This window comes from Protopterus annectens, chromosome 10.part0, assembly GCF_019279795.1.
Source record: "Protopterus annectens isolate FY-2018-M chromosome 10.part0, PAN1.0, whole genome shotgun sequence".
In the NCBI taxonomy this organism is placed as follows: domain Eukaryota; kingdom Metazoa; phylum Chordata; order Ceratodontiformes; family Protopteridae; genus Protopterus; species Protopterus annectens.
The window spans coordinates 521,114,445-521,134,444 of NC_056744.1; the positions used below are offsets into that span (position 1 = coordinate 521,114,445).

General features: G+C 40.0%; 1 protein-coding gene across 1 annotated transcript in view; it reads right to left on the minus strand.

Moving 5' to 3' along the window:
• Positions 1 to 20,000, minus strand: part of LOC122813204 (voltage-dependent R-type calcium channel subunit alpha-1E-like) — a 4,399,719-nt gene that overhangs the window by 4,055,173 nt on the left and 324,546 nt on the right. The window contains exon 2 of the mRNA XM_044085387.1: positions 16,585 to 16,690. Coding sequence (XP_043941322.1) covers positions 16,585 to 16,690 — 106 coding nt within the window. The remainder of the gene's footprint in view (positions 1 to 16,584; positions 16,691 to 20,000) is intronic.

A 20,000-nucleotide genomic window follows, 5' to 3' on the forward strand; every position in this document is an offset into this window, starting at 1 on the left:
TGCATTTTCCACACCTATACTTCCCTAAACTGCTATTATCTTCAAGTTCTGTTGGAATTATATATGATTAAGTTTCTCCCAAATTAAACCTCTACATTACAAAAAAGTGACTTATGTACCACACTTCATAATCCACTATCTAATTTAAATATATCACAATTTGCTCTAATAATTCCAACTAGTATATGTGTGTGTTTATTTTTTTTAGGTAGTATATCTTAAAATTGTGGCATTATACATGATCATTTTTGCAAAATGTTTATGTTCTTCCTTAAGGTATATATTCTTTTTATGACAGCATATACTTCTATATAAAATTTCACTTTCTACATGCATGACTCCTTCAGAACTGGCCTCTTTCAAACCTTCCAGTTGTTTCCTCTGGTTAGACTGCCATTTTGATTTTCTGTCACTCTCTCTCACCATTCACTGGATGACTGCCAGCATGTTAATACCTTGGGGTCTACTTGTTACTCTAGTCATATTATTTTGTTTGGCCCATCTGAACCTTTGCCCTCATAATTTATAGCTAACTAGGTTATAAGAATATTAATAAATTTATACAAATATTTTACACTGCTCTTTAACAATATGTAATTAGCCTAGTTACGTATAGCAATGTACAACAAAAATATTACTGCATAATTTTAATAACTGCTAATAGGTTCATAGGTTCATAGGTTAGTACTGAGCTAACTGCCCTTGCGAGCCATTTTAAGCCTAGCCAATTATCCCTTGTGAGACTTGAACCCTGCACCTTGTGTTTGTAAGGCAAACACCTTAACCATTAGGCCATCCTCCCAACCCAAACAACTTCTGATCCATTTTCATCCATAAACAACGTCAGTATAAATATTCTGGAGGTGCTATGATTTTTCTCATGATGCTGTCAATAAAGTACAATAAAAATGTTACAGAACTATTAATGTGAGTATAAAATGTAGTAATCTTCGATTAAATGCCATTAAAGTACATTGACTTTCCTCTGTTAAAATGTAAACACAGACATACAAAATTGCATTTATCAATGGATTATTTTAATTTTGTTTACCCAATCTAGGCATCATAAAAATCCGAAATCTTTCAACAAAAACTATATACAAACTTGTAACAAGTTCTGAAGCTGCAATGGAGAAACGTTCAATAAAATCCCTTACTTCAGATTGTTCAAAAACATATTCTAAATACACAGAAGGAACACCAAACTTAGAAAAAGATAATAAGTAGATAATAACATATATTAATTGACTTAGTTTTTATAAATAACTAAAAATAAAATGGCTAAAATAAGAAGAATAAGGAAAATTCAGCAAATTACAGTTAAAATATACTCCAGCATATCCAAGGTGTGCCTCGGGATCTGCTTGAGAGGAGCCAGTTGAGGTGGTTCAGACAACAAAGGATAAATAAATGGTGAAGTCTGATTTCAACTGATATACTACTTTCACTTTTACACTTAGTTTGTTGTACAATTCTCACTTCCTGCAGATAGAAACACAATAATTTCAATATACTTGTATTTCATTGCACTTACTTCAGTCTTTCCCAGAAATTCAACAAGAACCCCACCACTTATATTAAGAGATGCCATAACAGGGCACTGTTTCCTTAAGGAAGTATTATTGTAGTTAGAGACACATTAGCCACAATGAGGAAAGACCACATTACTGGCTAAATTTCAAGTCTCTGAATTGCTGTTAACTGCTGCAAGTGCAGATCAACACTTACTCATGGTAGTTAAAATTGGTAGCCAATGCATTGTGTTAGCATAGACAGACACACACACACACACACACACACACACACACACACATGCACATGCACGCATGCACACGCGCGCACACACGCGCACACACACCATTCCTGTGCCTATGTCATCAAAACATCCCCGATGTCTCCTTTTTTCTGCTCTGCTATATCACAAATGAATACAGTCAGTCATTAATTCCAGACATTAGAGTTTCGCACTTCGTATCCTTCAGTAAATCTAAGGTAGTACAAAAGCTGTTATACTACTGACCTTCTAAGTTTGTAGGAGGATTAACTAGAATCCATCTCTGGCTGCATGCCTTTCTCGGGCTACACTGTTGAGGGTAAGCTTTATGATTCCTGGCCAACTCCTCATGGCTCATGAGGTGTTACAGGCATTGAATAATGTCTGAGATTCTCAGTATATGTTAAAAAGAAAAATAACTAACTTAGCAGTTAACTTTGGGGATTAATGTAAATGTAGCCATGATCAAGGGTGTAGTTTCTTGTATTTTCTTATATATCTCCCTGGTGTCTGGCAATGGTGCATAGGATTAATATCCTTGGCTGGAGGGTACTAGGTTGAAATCCCTTTTAGTACCTTTAAGATTTGCAATTTATTGTATGCGTTGTGCCTAGTGGTTCCACGTTACACATTATTATTTTTTTTTATTAAGTGCCTTTAAGGCACAACTATATATAGTATCCCTCATCTCGTGTTACCTCCAACCCACATCTTGTATAAGTGCCCCAGACATGATCTGTTATACCTGGCACTCAGTAGCCTCCCTTGCCCATATCTTGTATAAGTGCACAATCTGTTATACCTGGTGCATAGTGCCCTCCCCCCATCTTCATGTTGCATAAGTCCCATTAAGGCATAGTAGTAAAGAGTTCCCCTTGATGTCTCGTGTTTACCCCAGACCCACATCTTTAGTTCATAGGTTCATACTAGGCTATCTGCCCTAGGGCATTTATAAGCCTAGCCAGAGTGTGTTTGGCTTTCGCCACCCATTTTAAATTAATTTTGCTATGCCTTTTTTTTGAGGTTAGTATACTGTGCCTCTGTCTAACAGTGACACAGAAGTGATAGCCGGGGTAAACCTACGATCTCCCATCCACTCATCAAGATTCCTCTTGAAGAGAGTCAATGTGGGACTCTGCCTAACCTGGACTGGGATTTTATTCCAGAGTGAAGGGAGCCTCTGGCTTATGAATCTGTCCCTCCAGCATGTCCTATTTATTTCAGTGCTGAGGTTCAAGTCTCTCGAGCGCGTAGCTCGATGGGATTTGGATTTTCTGAGGTGCAGCATGTCCATTAATTCCGGGTTGGACATGGCTTTATACGTCAGGCACAGATCGCCTCTGAGCAGGCGGTATGCCACTGAGTAGAGCTGGAGTTTCTTTAACCAGGCAGCATATGGCATCTGTTTGAGCCCTTTGATCCTCTTAGTGATGTACTTTTGGGGTCTTTCCAGTTGCTGCAGGTGTCTGGTAAGGTACATCCCAAAAGGGGCATTGTACTCAATTATGGGCCTGATGAGGGATGAGTAAAGAGGTACGATGACCTCCCCTGATCTAGATGTGAATCCCTTCATGATTAGGTGGGCTATATAAAATGTTTTTCTAACCACTTTGGCCACGTGGTTGTCAAATGAGAGATTGCTATCAACTTGGGTCCCCAGGTCCCTAATGACTTCTTCTGTACTTAATGGATTACCACCTATGTGGTAATTTGTGGGCACTTTGTTTTTGCCAAAGGGGATGACTATACACTTTTTGGCGTTTAGCTTGAGGCCATGGCTCTGGCACCAGTTGTCTGTTTCTATGAGGCCCTTTTGGAGGATGCTTGTGTCGGCTGGAGAGTTGATTATGGTGCCCAGTTTGCAGTCATCTGCGAACTTGGTCAGCCACAGTCCTTCCGTATTGGCGTGTAATGCGGAGAAATATATACCGAACAAGAGAGGTCCCAGGACTGAGCCTTGTGGGATGCCACTTGTAACTGGTTTGGAGTCTGACATGGCTCCAGCAATTCTAACCATGTGGGTTGTGTCCTTGAGCCAGTTTGCAACCCATCTAGTGACATAGGGGTTTATATTTAAGCTGGTGAGCTTATCTATAATGCCCGAGTGGGGTATTATATCGAAGGCTTTTGCGAGATCCAGGTAGGCTGTGTGGACCACCTTCCCCTCGTCAATGGCCTTGGTGACTATTTCAAAGAAATCGACCAGGTTTAAGAGGCAGGATCTGCCCTTAACAAAGCCAAACTGGGTCGGATCCAGTGTCTGTAGGTCCCCAATATCTTTATTTATGAGGTCCATGATGATCCTTTCCATAGCTTTGCAGACCAAGCTAGTCAGGCTTATGGGGCGATAGTTTCCAGGATCCGTTGAGGCACCACCTTTGTGGAAAGGGACCACTGTTGCTGTACGCCACTCTTTGGGTACATATCCTGTAGTAAGGCTAAGATTGAACAGTAGTTTTATGTTTGGGTTTAGCTCTTCTTGGAGTTCATGTAGGACGCAGCCCGGGACACCATCTGGTCCCATTGATGCTGTGTTTTTTGCTTTGGAGAGGGCGGCTCTTACCTGAGCATCTGAGATGTCAGGGGGGCAGCACTCTGTTGGGATAGATATTTGCCCTTTTGGTGGGGAAAGGGGGGAGAAGTTTGCACTGAACCTGTTAGCTAGGATGTTGGCAATGTCTGTGGGCTCAGTGTATTTTTTGTCATTTTGGACTAATTCTGAGCATATCTGGGAATTCCCACCCAGGTTCCTAACATAACTAAAGAAAGCATTGTGATTATCCTTAGTGTCCTGTGCAATTTTTCTCTCGAAGCTGGCCTTAGACGATTTTATGAGTGCCCGTAGTTTTTTGCTAATACTGATCAGAGATGCCTTCCCTTTTTGGGATTTTGCTCTATCATGTAGTAGCTTCCTCCTTCTATTGTATAGTTTGTTTATGGCTGGGGTCCACCAGACAGGACATCTGCCTTTGGAGGATTGGGTCTTGATTTTATTTGGGATTGCATGATCCATGCATTCCTGAAGGTGTTCATAGAATGCGTTTATAAAGGATTCTGCGGTCTGGGCCATATTTTCCACAGGCCGGGGCTTTGAAGGATTTACTCTCAGTTTTCAGGCGTGTGAAATTTGCTTTAGAGAAGTTTTTCACTGTGGTTTTCTGGGCAGGGGGTGGGGTCGGGATGTGAATATCCAGTGAGATTAGTTTATGGTCTGATCTTACCAGTGAGGGATACACTTCTGGTCTGGAGCATAGTGTCGCCATGTTGGTGATGATCAGGTCCAGTATGTTTTCCCCTCTTGTGGGAGTGGTAACAAGTTGTTCCATAGCATTTGAGTTTATAAATTCTAGGAACCTTTGGGCTAGGGTGTTGGAGCTAGAGTAATGCTCCCAGTCTATGTTTGAGTAGTTGAAGTCGCCCAATATAATGGTGTTTGGAAAGACCTTCATATTTTCCAGTGTTCTCAGGAAGGCCGAGTGGGTTTCCTGGGTTTGGGAGGGTGGTCTGTAACAGGCTATAAACTGGAAGGCAGTTTTACCCACTGTTAGTTGCACATGGATAGTCTCTGATGCTTCGTGCTGTGCCACCAACCTGGAGATGTGGGTATCTTTGACGAATATTGATACTCCCCCTCCTTTTGTGGTTTGGTCCAAGTTTTATACCCGAAAAGCATGGTATGAGGTATAACCTGGTAGTGCTGGGGTGCTCTCGGGAGCCTTGAACCAGGTTTCTGTTACTGCACAGATATCGATGTTCTCCATGCTAAGGAGAGTTTCGAGTGCGTGCATCTTGAGGTTTAGACTTCTGGCATTGAGTAGCATTACTCTTAGTTTCTTATCCCTTGTGATACCTATGGAGGTGGGTTTGTCTTTTGAACCTTGCCTAAAAAAGGCACTATGGGGGTAGCAAGAGCCTTTGCCAATATCCGAAAGCCCAGGGGTGACAGGTGCAAGCCGTCCCTAGCGAAGCATCGTGGCTTGTCGAGCATGTCATCCCAGGCTGACAGGCATTGGATCCCCTTTGAATGACACCAACACTTAAGCCAATTGTTGAAATTGATCATCTTGTCTTCATATTGTGGCATCATTTTTGGTGAGGGTAAGATGCTACTCAAGGTCAGGGTCATACCGGCCTGGGCTACATGCTCAGAGAGCTCCTCTATGTCTCTTTTCGTGTAGTCCAGGGAGGTACGTCTCAGGTCATTCACGCCAGCATGGACAATGACTGAGTCATATTTGTACTTGCCTTGGAGTGACCTGAGTGCTTGTGTTATGTGGCGGATCCTAGCGCCCGACAGGCAGCTCACCGTGACCGTTTCCTTGTTCATCCTGGTGAGCGGGACGTCAGTGTGCCTGACAATAGAGTCACCTATTACAAGTGTATCAGGTGTGTTGTTTAGCCTTAAGGGCTGTGACTGTTCGGCACACTGGCTTTGTGAGCTATGTGTTGCACGTGTTTTGTTTTGGGGTAGCGGTTGCTTGGGTGTCTGCTTTGGAGGTCTCTGCTGCTTAGGCAGATTTTTATTTAGAGCCTCCGAGTATATTTTTGTGTGTTTATGTGTTTGGTTTGTTGTCGTGGTAGGTCTATGTGAGACTGGAATTGTAGTGAGTGTGGTTTCCTTCTCCTCCTGACTGGTTATGCCAGTACTGAGTTGAGAGAGCTTAGCCTCCAGTTTGGCTATATGGTTGCATCTCTCACATGTGTTGGAATTTGTTGGGAGGAGGAGAGGGTTGTCTGTGTACATGAGGCAGTTGTAACATTGCCTCAAGATTCCCACATTCACCAGCTGGACCGGAGAGGAGATTGACAACTGACCTTTGGACATGCTAGAATAGTATTGGGAATTCCTTTATAATTGAAAAAAAGGGCCAATGGGGAACAAGGTACTCAAGGGGAGTTTGTGAGGGTGTAGTGCTTTTAATTTTTTAGAGCTGACTTATATAATTGCTTTAGTGAGCAAGTGCCAGGTAACTTAAATGCAATGTGTTACAGGAAACTTAAATGCAAAAACAACAAACAGTAACTTTCTTTCAAGTGAAACAAGGAAATAAGTACAGTAAGCAATGCAGATATCACTAGGGATCCACAGAAGTGCTAAAAGGCCGCATTTTAGGTGGAATTAGCGTTTCAGGGAAATAAACAAACAAAAAGCATACAAATAAAGCTAGATTCAGCAGGCCTGGATCTAGTCTATGCTACAGCAAACAAGGTGTACCAATTTCAGTAAGAAACAGTTAGAATATGCAGGCACTATAAGCCTCTAACCAGAAATTCCCTGCTCAGAAGGGCAGAGTCCAGCCTCTCCTCCCACAAGAGTGCAGACCGCAATCCTTCTTAACGTAAAATAACTGGCCTGAAGCCCAAGTGCTTAAACCAGAACTAATAAACTTTTAGAATAACAGACACTGAGCTCTCAATCAGCAGTTCCCAACTTAGAAGGATGTAAGCTACCTGTTCTGCCACCACAGTGCAGGCCACAAACCTTCCTAATGTAAAACTGGTCTGAAGCCCAGGTGCTTAAACTAAAAGGCTTACAATGAGTTACACCAAGCAGTAATAAATACAATTGAGTACTTTTAAGATGACGCAAAAGCAAAATAAAGTAGGAAAAAACACAAATACAGTAAAAGCAGATATATATATATATTTTTTTTATTAGTGTTCTCCTTGGTGGCTTGTGTCACCCAATACCATGTCTTTAGAGTTACTCCCTAGCAAGTGTTGCATGCTTTGTGTGAACACACATAAACACACATACACATGGCCACCCACATTCACACATTCATCACACACACACACACACACACACACACACACACACACACACACACACACACACACACACACACACACACACCATACCTCTCAACTGTCCAGATTTTCACAGAATGTCCAGATGTTTTTATATTTTTGGTCTATTCTCATAACATTTGTGGCTTTCTGACAAATCAGTGGGATAATCTGAGGATTGAAGTTGCTAAATAATGACATACATCTGAGTTTCAGACTTCAAATACTTCAGTAAATGTGTGTTAACACACACCCTGTTACTCTAGACACTTTCTAAGTTTCTAAGAGCAATATTTAAAATCTGTCCCTATTTTTGGGCCTTTGTCCCCCATTTTGTCAAGAGGTATGACACACACACACATATACAGTGACACATGCAGCTCCTAACATACAGACACCCTAACACCACCTAAACAGTAAGCTGTCCAGCACTCATGTCTACCATGAAGTATGACCATGGCTTTTGGCCATGTTCATTCACACAAGCAGGCAGGAGTGCTACTTTACACTGCATAAATGCCTAACTGCAGGAAGTTCTGGGCCAGCATGTGGCTAACTAAAAAAGGTCTCTCCTGTTGAATGCCTCATTATCATGAAGCATAGCAGTGTCACAAACAAGCGCTTTCGCTCAGGCATTCCTGAGCTTTATCAAGTGAAAACAAATTGCAGTGTGCAGTAACCTCCATTAAATAGCCTGGCAATTATACAATTAATTAATTAGTAAATCTAGTACTAAGATGTGGTGCTTTAGAGTTGGGTGTTAAAAAAAGTTAGTCATTATATCAACCCAAAAAATGAAATGTTTGCAATAACATATGCACTTAAATAAAAATGACTAACCATAAAAACATTTTAAAATGCCAGTTTCCTAGGTTTCAGGACATAAAAGTCTGATGTCTGATTGGGGTTGTAGATTGTTAAAGAATATGCTTAAAGATGTGTTTAGATTGTCAGTGAATTGTTAAAAATTTTTTTTCCTTATTACTTTACACTGATAAAAACATGCAATAAAATATCGTGAGATATTTTAATGCCCATCCATATAACATTTCATATAGAATTTGATTTATTAGTCGGAATCCTATAACCGTGGATGTTCAATAATTTAATATGCTGTGTGGGGATGCTGTGGTATGAAGGGGTTCAAGTGTGAGAGTTATAACCTAGCCCTCCTAAGCTTGAGGACCGGTTTAATGCTGATCATCCCATTCAGACCTGGTGGCTTCCCTGCATTCAGTCTCAACTGCCATAATAGTTCACGGTAGCCCAAGGTGGATTCCCAGTCACCACCTCTTGCATCTGGCTCAACCTGTTCCAGAACTAGAAACTGGATTTTGGGTTCTGGGCAGGAGAGTGAGTGTTTGTAGAAGGCGTTGGTTTCCTTCTTCCTGGTCATGTCATAAAGATGCTCGTAGATACGTTTTCTTAGTTCCCTCTCAGTTTTGCCCACATAGAAACTTTGACAGTTGGTGCACATCCCCAAGTATATGACCCCTCTAGAGGCACAGGTGTAAAATCCAGTAGGGTGTATCTTGTAGTTCCTAGACGGGAGGTATGGTGCTGTTTCTTTGGATATGGCATGACATTGGGCACAGGCACCACATTTGAATGTGCCCAGCCTTGGTTGTTTTACCTTCATCTTTTTTCTTTGATTTCTTTCAAATAATTCCTTTAAATTAGCCCCTCTTTTACGAACAAAACTGGGTTTAGGTGGTATGTAGTCCTTTAGTTCTTCAAAGAGGGTTAAAACCGGCCAGTGATGTAAGATTGTTTCTTCCAATTCATAGGAATTTGATGAGTATGTGTGTGCAAAACTGTTAGTGTGAGCAGTATCCTTGTTTTGTGTATTGTTGGTCACTGGTACAACCCCCCCCCCCCCAGTATTGGTTTGTAGAGGGAATGTCGTGCAGATTTTACCTCTGCTGCTAGAGTTAGAAATAGTTCCAGAGGGTAACCTCTCTCCAAGAAAAGGTTTTTCAAAAATTCCACCTCAGAATCAAAATCTTTCTCCGTACTGCATATTCTACTTGCTCTGATGAGCTGCCCCTTAATGATCCCCCTCTTTTGATATGGTGGGTGGGCACTTTCGAAGTGTAGCAAGGAGTTGGAAAATGTTGCCTTGCGATGTAGTTTGGAATGGAAAGTTTTCTGATTGTAGTCCTTATAAAGAGTAATGTCCAGATAATGAAGTTTGTGCTGATCCACTGTGTGTGTGAATTGTAGGAAATTCGTTGTTGAATTGATGTGTGTAAAGAATTCAGATAGGTTCCCTTCAGAGCCAGACCATAAAATACAGATGTCATCCAAATAACGTCTGTAGAAAAGAATGTGATCTTTCCATGGGGGTATTAAAACGAATGTATGCTCCCACATGTGCAATACTACATTTGCGTAGAAGGATGCACAAGATGCCCCATGGCAACCTTGCGTTGCGGTATAATTCACCATTAAAAAAGATGAAGTTGTTGGACAAAACCATCTCCATCATTTCGGTAAGCAAGTTGGACATTTTGTTACTAAGGGTTGTCTTCTGGCCTAGAAATTGGGCAAACCATTCCAAACCCTTTTGATGAGGGATGCTGGAAAACAGATCTTTGATGTCCACTGTGACCATTAAGGTGTCTGGGGAGTAGCAAGAGGTGGGAATGTCCCGGAGGAAGTGCCAAGAATCCTTGCAGACATGGGACAATAAAGACGTGTATTCTTTGGTCATGTAATCAATAAATTTTCCCAGGGGCTCAGTCACTCCACCTGCTCCTGATACAATCGGCCTAAATTGTAGTGGATTTATTCCTTTGTGGGTTTTAGGTATCCCAAAGATGACTGGTATTCTGGGCTTTTCCACATGTAAGTAGTTGTAGACCTTTTCATTGATGGCCTGTTGTAATAGAAGGTCACTAAGATAGTACTTAATCTCAGCAAAGGCTATATTGATCTCGTTTCGTGAAACCGTCTCGTATTGTTCGTCATTCTGCAACATAGTGTGCATGTGGGCTTCGTAGTCCTCTGAGAACATAAGGACAATTCCCCTCCTTTATCAGGTTTCATGACCCTGATTTTTCTTCATGCAAGTGTTCAATAAAATTCATTTCTTGTTCAGAAAAATTTGGATGAAGTAGAATTTCTTGATTATTATATACTTTCCTGAAGTCGTTCTCCACTAACTTTTCAAAAAAGAGGATTATTGGGTGTAGTGGGGGGTTAAAGAGACTTGCACGCATTGGGCCTGCTGCATTAAGTGTTTGCCCTTTAAAAATCAAATTTAAGTTTAAAGCTCTGGTAAACATTTTTAAATCTATCAAAGCTTGTGTTAAATTCATGGGTTTAGTTGGGACAAAATCTAGCCCTCGAGTGAAAATATCAAAAGCATTTGTAGGAAGGTTCATGTCCGTGTAATTGTATATGGCAAAGTTGTTTCTCCTTAAAATAGTGCAGTTACCCTCAATATTAGTAGGGTTTTGATTGTGTAAACCCAGATTTGGGGCTTGGTCAATTATAAGATCATCCAGGGATGTTAGGGTAGTTGGTGTATGGTGGTTTATTAGTGAACAAAATTCCAAGACCTCGGTGCCTGTCTTTGTCTCTGTCCCCAAACCCCGGTCTGGCCGGGGTTCTGTTGAAAATCCTGGTTGTTAGTACCCCTTCTGTTCTTCTCTGCTAGCCTTTCACTTCTTCTAAGGGGTTCCTCTTGTCTGTCATATGTGTCACTAGCCCAATCTGTGTTTGTGGTGTTGTTTTTGGAAGAAGTTTTATTGTAACCATTGGGGCTAGGGTAGGCAAGGCCATCCCTGTATTCGATGAGATCACGTTCTAATTTTCTTAGTTTTCTGTTAAGAATCTTATCACAAAAACATCAACATTATCAAAACCTTGTCATAGTTTGGTTTAAAAGCACTAAAATTAGTACTAGATGTTAACTCATTGTTTAAAGTGTCTAGCTCATTCATTAATGTTTGTGCTTTCAGTTCATATTCCCCTACCATTACATGCAACATTTCCAATCCAGCTTTATCAAAAATCTCACACAAGTTAAAATAATAATCAGTACCATACTGGACATTGTTTGGAAATTTAAAAAAGCGTAGCCCTTTCGGGACACGTTTTACTCTCAGACATTCATTCAAGTAGTCTATCTCTAGCTGTGTACTCCTTAAGGAGTATAATTTGTCCTTGAACAAGTCCATGCTCTGATCAAAGTTAGAAAAATTGCTTTGGAACAGAGAAAGAGAAACAGAAACCTGGATTTAAGGATATTTGTTTTCTCCACCAAAAAATGTTATCTTCTGACAAACCCGAGCTTTGGGACTTGAAAAGATAAAGGGTGTTAATGTCTGTACCAAAGAAATTTCAGATACTACTGTATCTTTCTCATATGGAGTCTTGCCGGGATTATCATGACAGTCATAGATGTCATTAGTCTGTATTTCCTTGCAGTGACACACGTCTGAGAAAAGATCTACTTTATCCTGTGGAAGAAAAGCTCTTTGAACCAAAGTGTCTAATTTAGATCCCAGGAACACAATCTTGTGTTAAGTACTCAAGAAAGAGTTTTGAATGCTTTCTAAGAATCCAAGCTTGTGTAAGAGATCTCTCACCCAAGATAGAAAGAGATCTTCTTGTCACTTTGACAAAGACTGTGTAAAGAGAGTTCTGCATTTTTCTTTCTTGGCCACAGCTGAAAATGGGCTCTACCCATTTGTACTTTCCCTGTAATCAAATGTCAATAAATAATACATAAATACAATTAATAATAATAAGCAAGTCTTCTAATTATGGAAAATGTGGATACCTGTAGCCTGCAAAGAGCTATAACAGGAGTTAGACACTTTGCGAGCCCTCTTGGTGCAGTGGATAGTCCAAATTGGTAAGGTAGAGCAATGTTATGATCTAGACATACAAAACCTTAAGTAACTTCTGCAGTCTGAATGAATAGCGATGTATTACCAGGAAACTAGAAAGACTAAGAAAAGGTAACAGGTTGTAAACTGACATAATTCTGAAGTTGGGCACTATCACATACAGTTTAAGGAAAGAAAAACCCAGAACTGGTCTCCAAGCATTTTCTTTCTTTGGTACTAGCAACATCCTTGAATAAAGTCCCTTCTCCACCTAGGAAGGAGAAACTGGCTACATCATTCCTTGGGACAGCATGTGATGAAGAACAGGTGGAAACAAAAAAGTCTGATCTGTAGGATGAAGAATGACCCTCTGGAAAGGAAAAATTTCCTCCCAGTGCCATCTGTAACCCTGATGACTGATTTTCAGAACCCCTTTGTCTGAAACAATCTGTTGCCAAAGAGAAAAATAGAGATTCAGACTTTGTGGAAGAAAAAAGTGGCCAGTGCGGGAGTCACAAGGTCTCGTTAACAGTCATTCAGACTTGTTGGACTGTTCTTGGTTTCGAGAAGTTTGAGACTTCTTATTGGAACCCCCATTGTCATATTTTCTTAAATGACTATCTGAAATTTGTTGATAGCATTTAATTCTGTATTTTTCCACAACTGGATGAGGAGATAAAAATATCTTGGACAATTTGGAAAAGGAGGGCTAAAAGAAACTAAAAGATTCTCAAGATGATCTTGATCTTTTCACCACACCTTTTGATCATCCATGTAGCAGACAGGCCAAACACTAAACCTATATCTAAGACAGAATGTAAAATCTCATTTTAACAACATTTGGGAGGTTCTGAAAATGCATCCTTGCAAACTTCATCAAAACAGTACCAGTGGCCATAGTCCTGGAAGAATTATAAACAGAGTCATGCACACACTGCAAAAATGAGTAACGATCTGTGCAATACAAGAAACTAAGTCATTTAAAGCAGATTTTTCCTCACAAGAAGAAACACTGCTCATACTTTCACAAACTTTAACATACAAGTCTGACAATTCAAAATTCTGCAAATCAAAGTTGCAGAATTATACACCTTTTCCCATAACTATCTATTATTTTTCCATCCTTATAAGAAGGAGTGGGACTGGAAATAACTAAGTGCTTAGCAGCAATGGGGGGAAATAAAGCTATAGTTGCTGGGTCAGGTTTGGGAATAGTGTATATAAATGTAAACGATGGAGGAACATCATACGGGTTATCTGCCTCTTTAGGAGCAGATGGGTGACTATGAGGACGACAGCAGGCTGTAACACACACACACACACACACACACACACACACACACACACACACACACACACACACACACACACACACACACACACACATACACACATACACACACATCCTCCAATGCAGACAGAGCAGGAGAAATGGGTGTAGGTTTGGAAAATCCTTCTGTAACAACATATAGTATTTTCTGATGGATTCAGAAACCTCAGTGTTCTCCCAGTGAAAACACTGGCACATTCTAGCAATACGCCAGAGAAAGAGAAACCCCCACAGGGAGAAGAAGAAAGTAAGCTCTCCTCCGAGTCTGAATTAGAAATATGAGGGAAAAATCTGTACCCATCCCTGCATGTTTCTGTTCAAATTCAGAATATTGATTTTCTTCAAGAAAGAGGAATCCTGCTTTCTTTGCTAGAAACCACTTCACAAAAAGTACTGACAGCTCAAATTAAACTTTTAGTCAGATCCTGTAAATTACTCCCCGACAAAGAAATTTGAAGAGAAGTAGAAATGTGCTTGGTTTTCTGTTTCCTTTTGACACACAAAATGGGGTTTTACTAATGGCAGCAGCTGTTTTCCCAGGAATGGCACAAACATCTGATCAACAGGGAAACCTTCCCTGTTCCCTCTCCCAGGATCCCAACTGCCTCAGAGCATGTGGCTAACTCCCTGTCAATAGTGGCTGTAGGTGCTATGCCAGAGGAATCTGAGGTAATAGACGAGTTGTTCAGGATACGAGAAGTGCCTATAACAGAGTCACCCACCTGAGACTGAGACAAATTGCTATCCTGCTGTGGTGGCAAATGCTGTTTGCTTAACTTTTTCTTTTTATGGCTGGAAAAAGGACGCTTTTTCCCCCCCCAAAGGGAGGTTATCTGTCAAGCAAAGGAAACTAAATGCAACCATCGATCCTCAAATGCCTCTGAAGAATGTACTTATCGGTGGCAGGAAAACTCTGAAGAGCTTCATGCCCAAATGCATCTACTAGTCAGTTAAGCTCGAGATGCTTGACAGTTCGGGCATGTGGAAGATGCCCTAAAGCTTTGGAAGCTGGCATGCTGTTATATCTTTGACAGGATCTAACCTCATATAGCTAAGGCTGCTGCAGCAGTGATCAATATGATGAACATTATTAGTTGCAAAAATTGGAGTCCAAAAGAAAACTGGACCTTTGCTAATGTAGCTTCCTTTCCAGATGATATTACTTTTCTCTGACCAGGACTGCAAGACATTCTATGATTCTTTCTTTAGGATTTGCCCTGACAGTCTTGAAACACATGAATTATGGAGATGTAGTACTAGTCTGTTAATAATTTTTAAGATTGCTCTATAATTTAAAACGCTTTTAGCATTAAAATGCAACATCTTCATATCTATACTCTGTTCCACAACATAGGTTCATAGGTTGGTACTAGGCTATCAGCCATAGGGCCTATACAAGCCTAGCCATAACAATTCTCTGGCTATTTCTTCCCACATTATTTACTTTCCTGGACCCCTGTCTAGCAGGGCGACTGACGTGATCCCATAATTATTGTTGAATCAGCTTTTTCATCTAGTAGATATGTTTTATTCTAAGAAAATGAACATATTTTTGCTTTGATGTAAAAATGCAGACACTAGGGAGAATAACACTTGTACTGCAGTGATAGAACTTTGTAGAGTTAGGTACGAATAAAATCATCAAAATATTAATCTGTAACTAAGCAGTGCAAAGAATGCTATCAGACAGTTTCAAAGATAAAACTGATAAAAAATATAAGAAATAGTTAGAGATGTATAGTAAAACATCACACACAATGCAATAAAAAAGTAAGACCAGTCAAACTCAATTTATAAGGTACCCGCAGTGAAAGATTTGAAAGGAATTAAATGCTGCATATATTCTGGAGTTCAGAAAGATCCTGATCATGTATATAAATTGCGTCCAACAGGTAGGTCAGTTTACAAGATAATGAGAAAATGCAGGCCAGAAACAGCTATGACTACAATGAGAAAGACTGCTTTATCAGTACAGTGGTATATCACTCATGTTTGACACTTGCACTGTTAGACCTGATGGCAGTAATTTTTCCCTGGAGGCCTATGCATAGAGTTGTCAAAAGCATCCATCTACACTCACAGACATACAAATGTACATGGACATGCATGTGCGTGCACACACACACACACACACACACACACACACACACACACACACACACACACACACACACACATCCATCCATGAACAAACAAGCTACCATACAGTCAATCATCCTAACAGGAACACTCACTCATTTACTCATATGAAATCTAATACACACACAAAATCCAGACCTCAATTCTCTACCTAATTCATGCACTACGACAATGCACTGATACCCACATACATACATTCAATAGCTTATTTTATGCTCCTTCAAACCTGCACATAAACACACACACACACACACACACACACACACACACACACACACACACACACACACACACACACACACACACACACACACACCCTCCACTTACACTAATAACCCCCAGCTACATGTTTTTGCTGAGCTTACCTGCATTGCAACTGCTTCTATTAGATGTGAATGGGTGATCTCCATCTGTAGATAATTTATACTGCTGAATCTTACCTGTAATATACAGTGCATTATGCAGTATATGTATATTGTTATTGGTGCCTGACACTGTTGTATCTGTAGTGCTGGTTTCTTACGATTGCTGGGCTTTTACAAATTACTAAGGAGAATGTAAAGCAAGCAATTACAAGATAAACAACACTTACCAATCGTAGAGACATGCCTGACACTGTTGTATCTGTAGTGCTGGTTTCTTACGATTGCTGGGCTTTTACAAATTACTAAGGAGAATGTAAAGCAAGCAATTACAAGATAAACAACACTTACCAATCGTAGAGACATAGGTGTCTTGTCTTCTTTTGGGAGGTGCTGTTCTAGAGCAAGGACAACACAGTTGGCCATGATTGTCACCAAGATCATATATTCAAAGGGAGTATAGCAAGAAAGTTAAGGAATTCAAACTGTCATAGAAAAAACAAACAGATGTGGTTCCAAATGGCAACACAAAAATATATCAATGCCTATGCAGTAATGCAACTATTGTTATTTTACGGTGAACTATGGAAAAGAATTGTATACATAGTCTAACCCAATGCAAAAGACAGAGATGTCTGAAAAAGAAAAAAAGGTGGTTAATGCCATAGTCTGCATAGAATTAAATTATTTACTTCTATATAATACATTATTTAGCCTCCCCCACTTTAATTCATATGTTTTCTCAAACAATTGCTGTAGGGCAACAGAATACATCTTTGTTAATCTTGCATTCAACTGGTAATATCATATTTTAAGGCACTTTAAGATAAAAGACATGTCATTCAAGTCACTGGAAAAATGTGATGCAGTGTGAGCTTCCATAGAGATCTTCAGACAGCATTCATATTAGAATTTTACAGCAGAGAATGTTCAGACAGCATTCATATTACAATTTTACAGCAGAGAATGTTCAGACAGCATTCATATTACAATTTTATACCAGAGAATGTTCAGACAGCATTCATATTACAATTTTACACCAGAGAAGGTTCAGACAGCATTCATATTACAATTTTACAGCAGAGAATGTTCAGACAGCATTCATATTAGAATTTTACAGCAGAGAATGTTCAGACAGCATTCATATTATAATTTTACACCAGATAAGGTTCAGACAACATTCATATTACAATTTTACACCAGAGAATGTTCAGACAGCATTCATATTACAATTTTACACCAGATAAGGTTCAGACAGCATTCATATTACAATTTTACACCAGAGAATGTTCAGACAGCATTCATATTACAATTTTACAGCAGAGAATGTTCAGACAGCATTCATATTACAATTTTACAGGAGAGAATGTTCAGACAGCATTCATATTACAATTTTACAGCAGAGAATGTTCAGACAGCATTCATATTATAATTTTACACCAGAGAATGTTCAGACAGCATTCATATTACAATTTTACAGCAGAGAATGTTCAGACAGCATTCATATTACAATTTTACAGCAGAGAATGTTCAGACAGCATTCATATTACAATTTTACAGCAGAGAATGTTCAGACAGCATTCATATTACAATTTTACACCGGAGAATGTTCAGACAGCATTCATATTACAATTTTACACCAGAGAATGTTCAGACAGCATTCATATTACAATTTTACAGCAGAGAATGTTCAGACAGCATTCATATTACAATTTTATAAATAGAATGGAATGTATTTCCTTCTTTTCCTGGATGCTGACTTTATATGCTGTAGTGGGAACCTATTGGTTCAACGAAAGAACACTTACTCGACACCCAGATCAATGAGACCACATCGCTGACAGAGCAGATCTCCAACAATGGTAAGTAAAAGTAGTGCAGAATGGGATGTATTCCCATTTCTGCAATGTGGTGCGATCGTGGAGTTGGTATATTTAAGTAGGGGGTGTGTGGGGGGTGCAGGGGACTTGCCCCCCTGCTATATACAGGTTTGTTTTTGTATTTTGTTTTTATTGAGGAAACGGGAATACATCCCATTCTGCAGTGCTTATATTTACCATTGTCGGAGATCTGATCTGTCGGCAATGTGGTCTCATTGATCTGGGTGTCGGGTAAGTGTTCTTTCACTGAACTGATATGACTCCACTGTAGTCTATAGTAATTGTTTTTATTACTACAGAAACTTCAGGACAACACATAAAGGAACACATACATGTGGCTAAAATGATCATTGCACTGTTTAAGACTTCAAATATGGGTCGATCAGATTTAATGGTGCAGGTGTGCTTAAAGCAGTAATTCTTCATCTACTTTGTATACTTCATTAGTTTCCATTTCTGGATATTAACAACTGCTTCCCTGCTAAAAGACTGCCTAATACTTTCCTTACCGAGTTCAGGGCAAATGGCATTTTTCTTTCATAAAGTTCCCAGTAAGACAGAATTACTGAAACATTGTTTAATGACTATCAAATAAACAACTGTTTTAATTAATAACCTATAAAATAGACCATTGGGGAGGGGGGCTTTATGGATGTCTGACCCTCTTATTCTATATGACATTGCGAATGGGCAACCAATACAGTTAGTGAGAAGCCTCTTGGCAAAGCACTGTTGGTGAACTACACATGAAAATAAACACAATGACACCTGTTAATGAATCCATGCCACATCATTTTAACCCCCTTCTATTAGCAAATCATAAAATCCCCCTGCTGCTCCCTACTCACAGATCCTTGCCTGAGATAATATCCAAGTTTAAGTGGGACCAGAGCTCCCTCCCCACAGCTGCTTACCCAAATTAATATCCAAGTTCTAGTGGGAGCAGAGATCCCTCCCCATAACTGCCTGCCTGAACTAATATCCAAGTTTGAGTGGGAGCAGAGCTCCCTCCCTATAACTGTCTGCCTGCACTAATATCCAAGTTTAAGTGGAAGCAGCACTTCCTCCCCACAGTTACCGGCCTGAACTAATATCAGAGTTTGAGGGGGAACAGTACTCCCTCCCCACAGCTGCTAGTATTAACTAATATCCATGTTTGAGTGGGAGCAGAGCTCCCTCCCTATAACTGTCTGCCTGCACTAATATCCAAGTTTAAGTGGAAGCAGCACTTCCTCCCCACAGTTACCGGCCTGAACTAATATCCGAGTTCGAGGGGGAACAGTACTCCCTCCCCACAGCTGCTAGTATTAACTAATATCCATGTTTGAGTTGAACACAATCAATTCAGAGCAGACACATAATCAGGTGGGTGAGAAGAGATGTCTGAGGTTTGGAAGTGCAGAGGAGAAAATAATGCTCAGCAGCTGATATATATATAAGGCAGGCGGGAGTTTCATGTGCTGTTTTCTACCTCTCTGGTGATTTTTTCTTAGGAATATTTTTTCAGTTTCTGTTTGTGACACTACATAAAGGGGGAGTGGTGCACGAGTTGCTTTGTGATGGCATGCTCTGGTTGGTGAAGGTTAGCAACAACAGACTCAAAGATGTTACAGATCATGTCTTCCTGAGCAGTTGAATGGGGAGTGAAGTACAGAAGTAACTGTTTATCAGTGTAGAACAGCTTGGCTGATGGGCACTTATGTTTTTTTTTTCATATTTACAGACATCCATTAATGCATTTGGCTACAGCTTGTTTGTAGTCATATATGTCAATACATTATTGAGTGAAAAACATTCAAATGTTCATTGCATGATACAATGTACCCTATATTAAATGTACAGTGTCCTGAAACCGGGTATCAATGCTTGAACATCAGAAGCACCAAT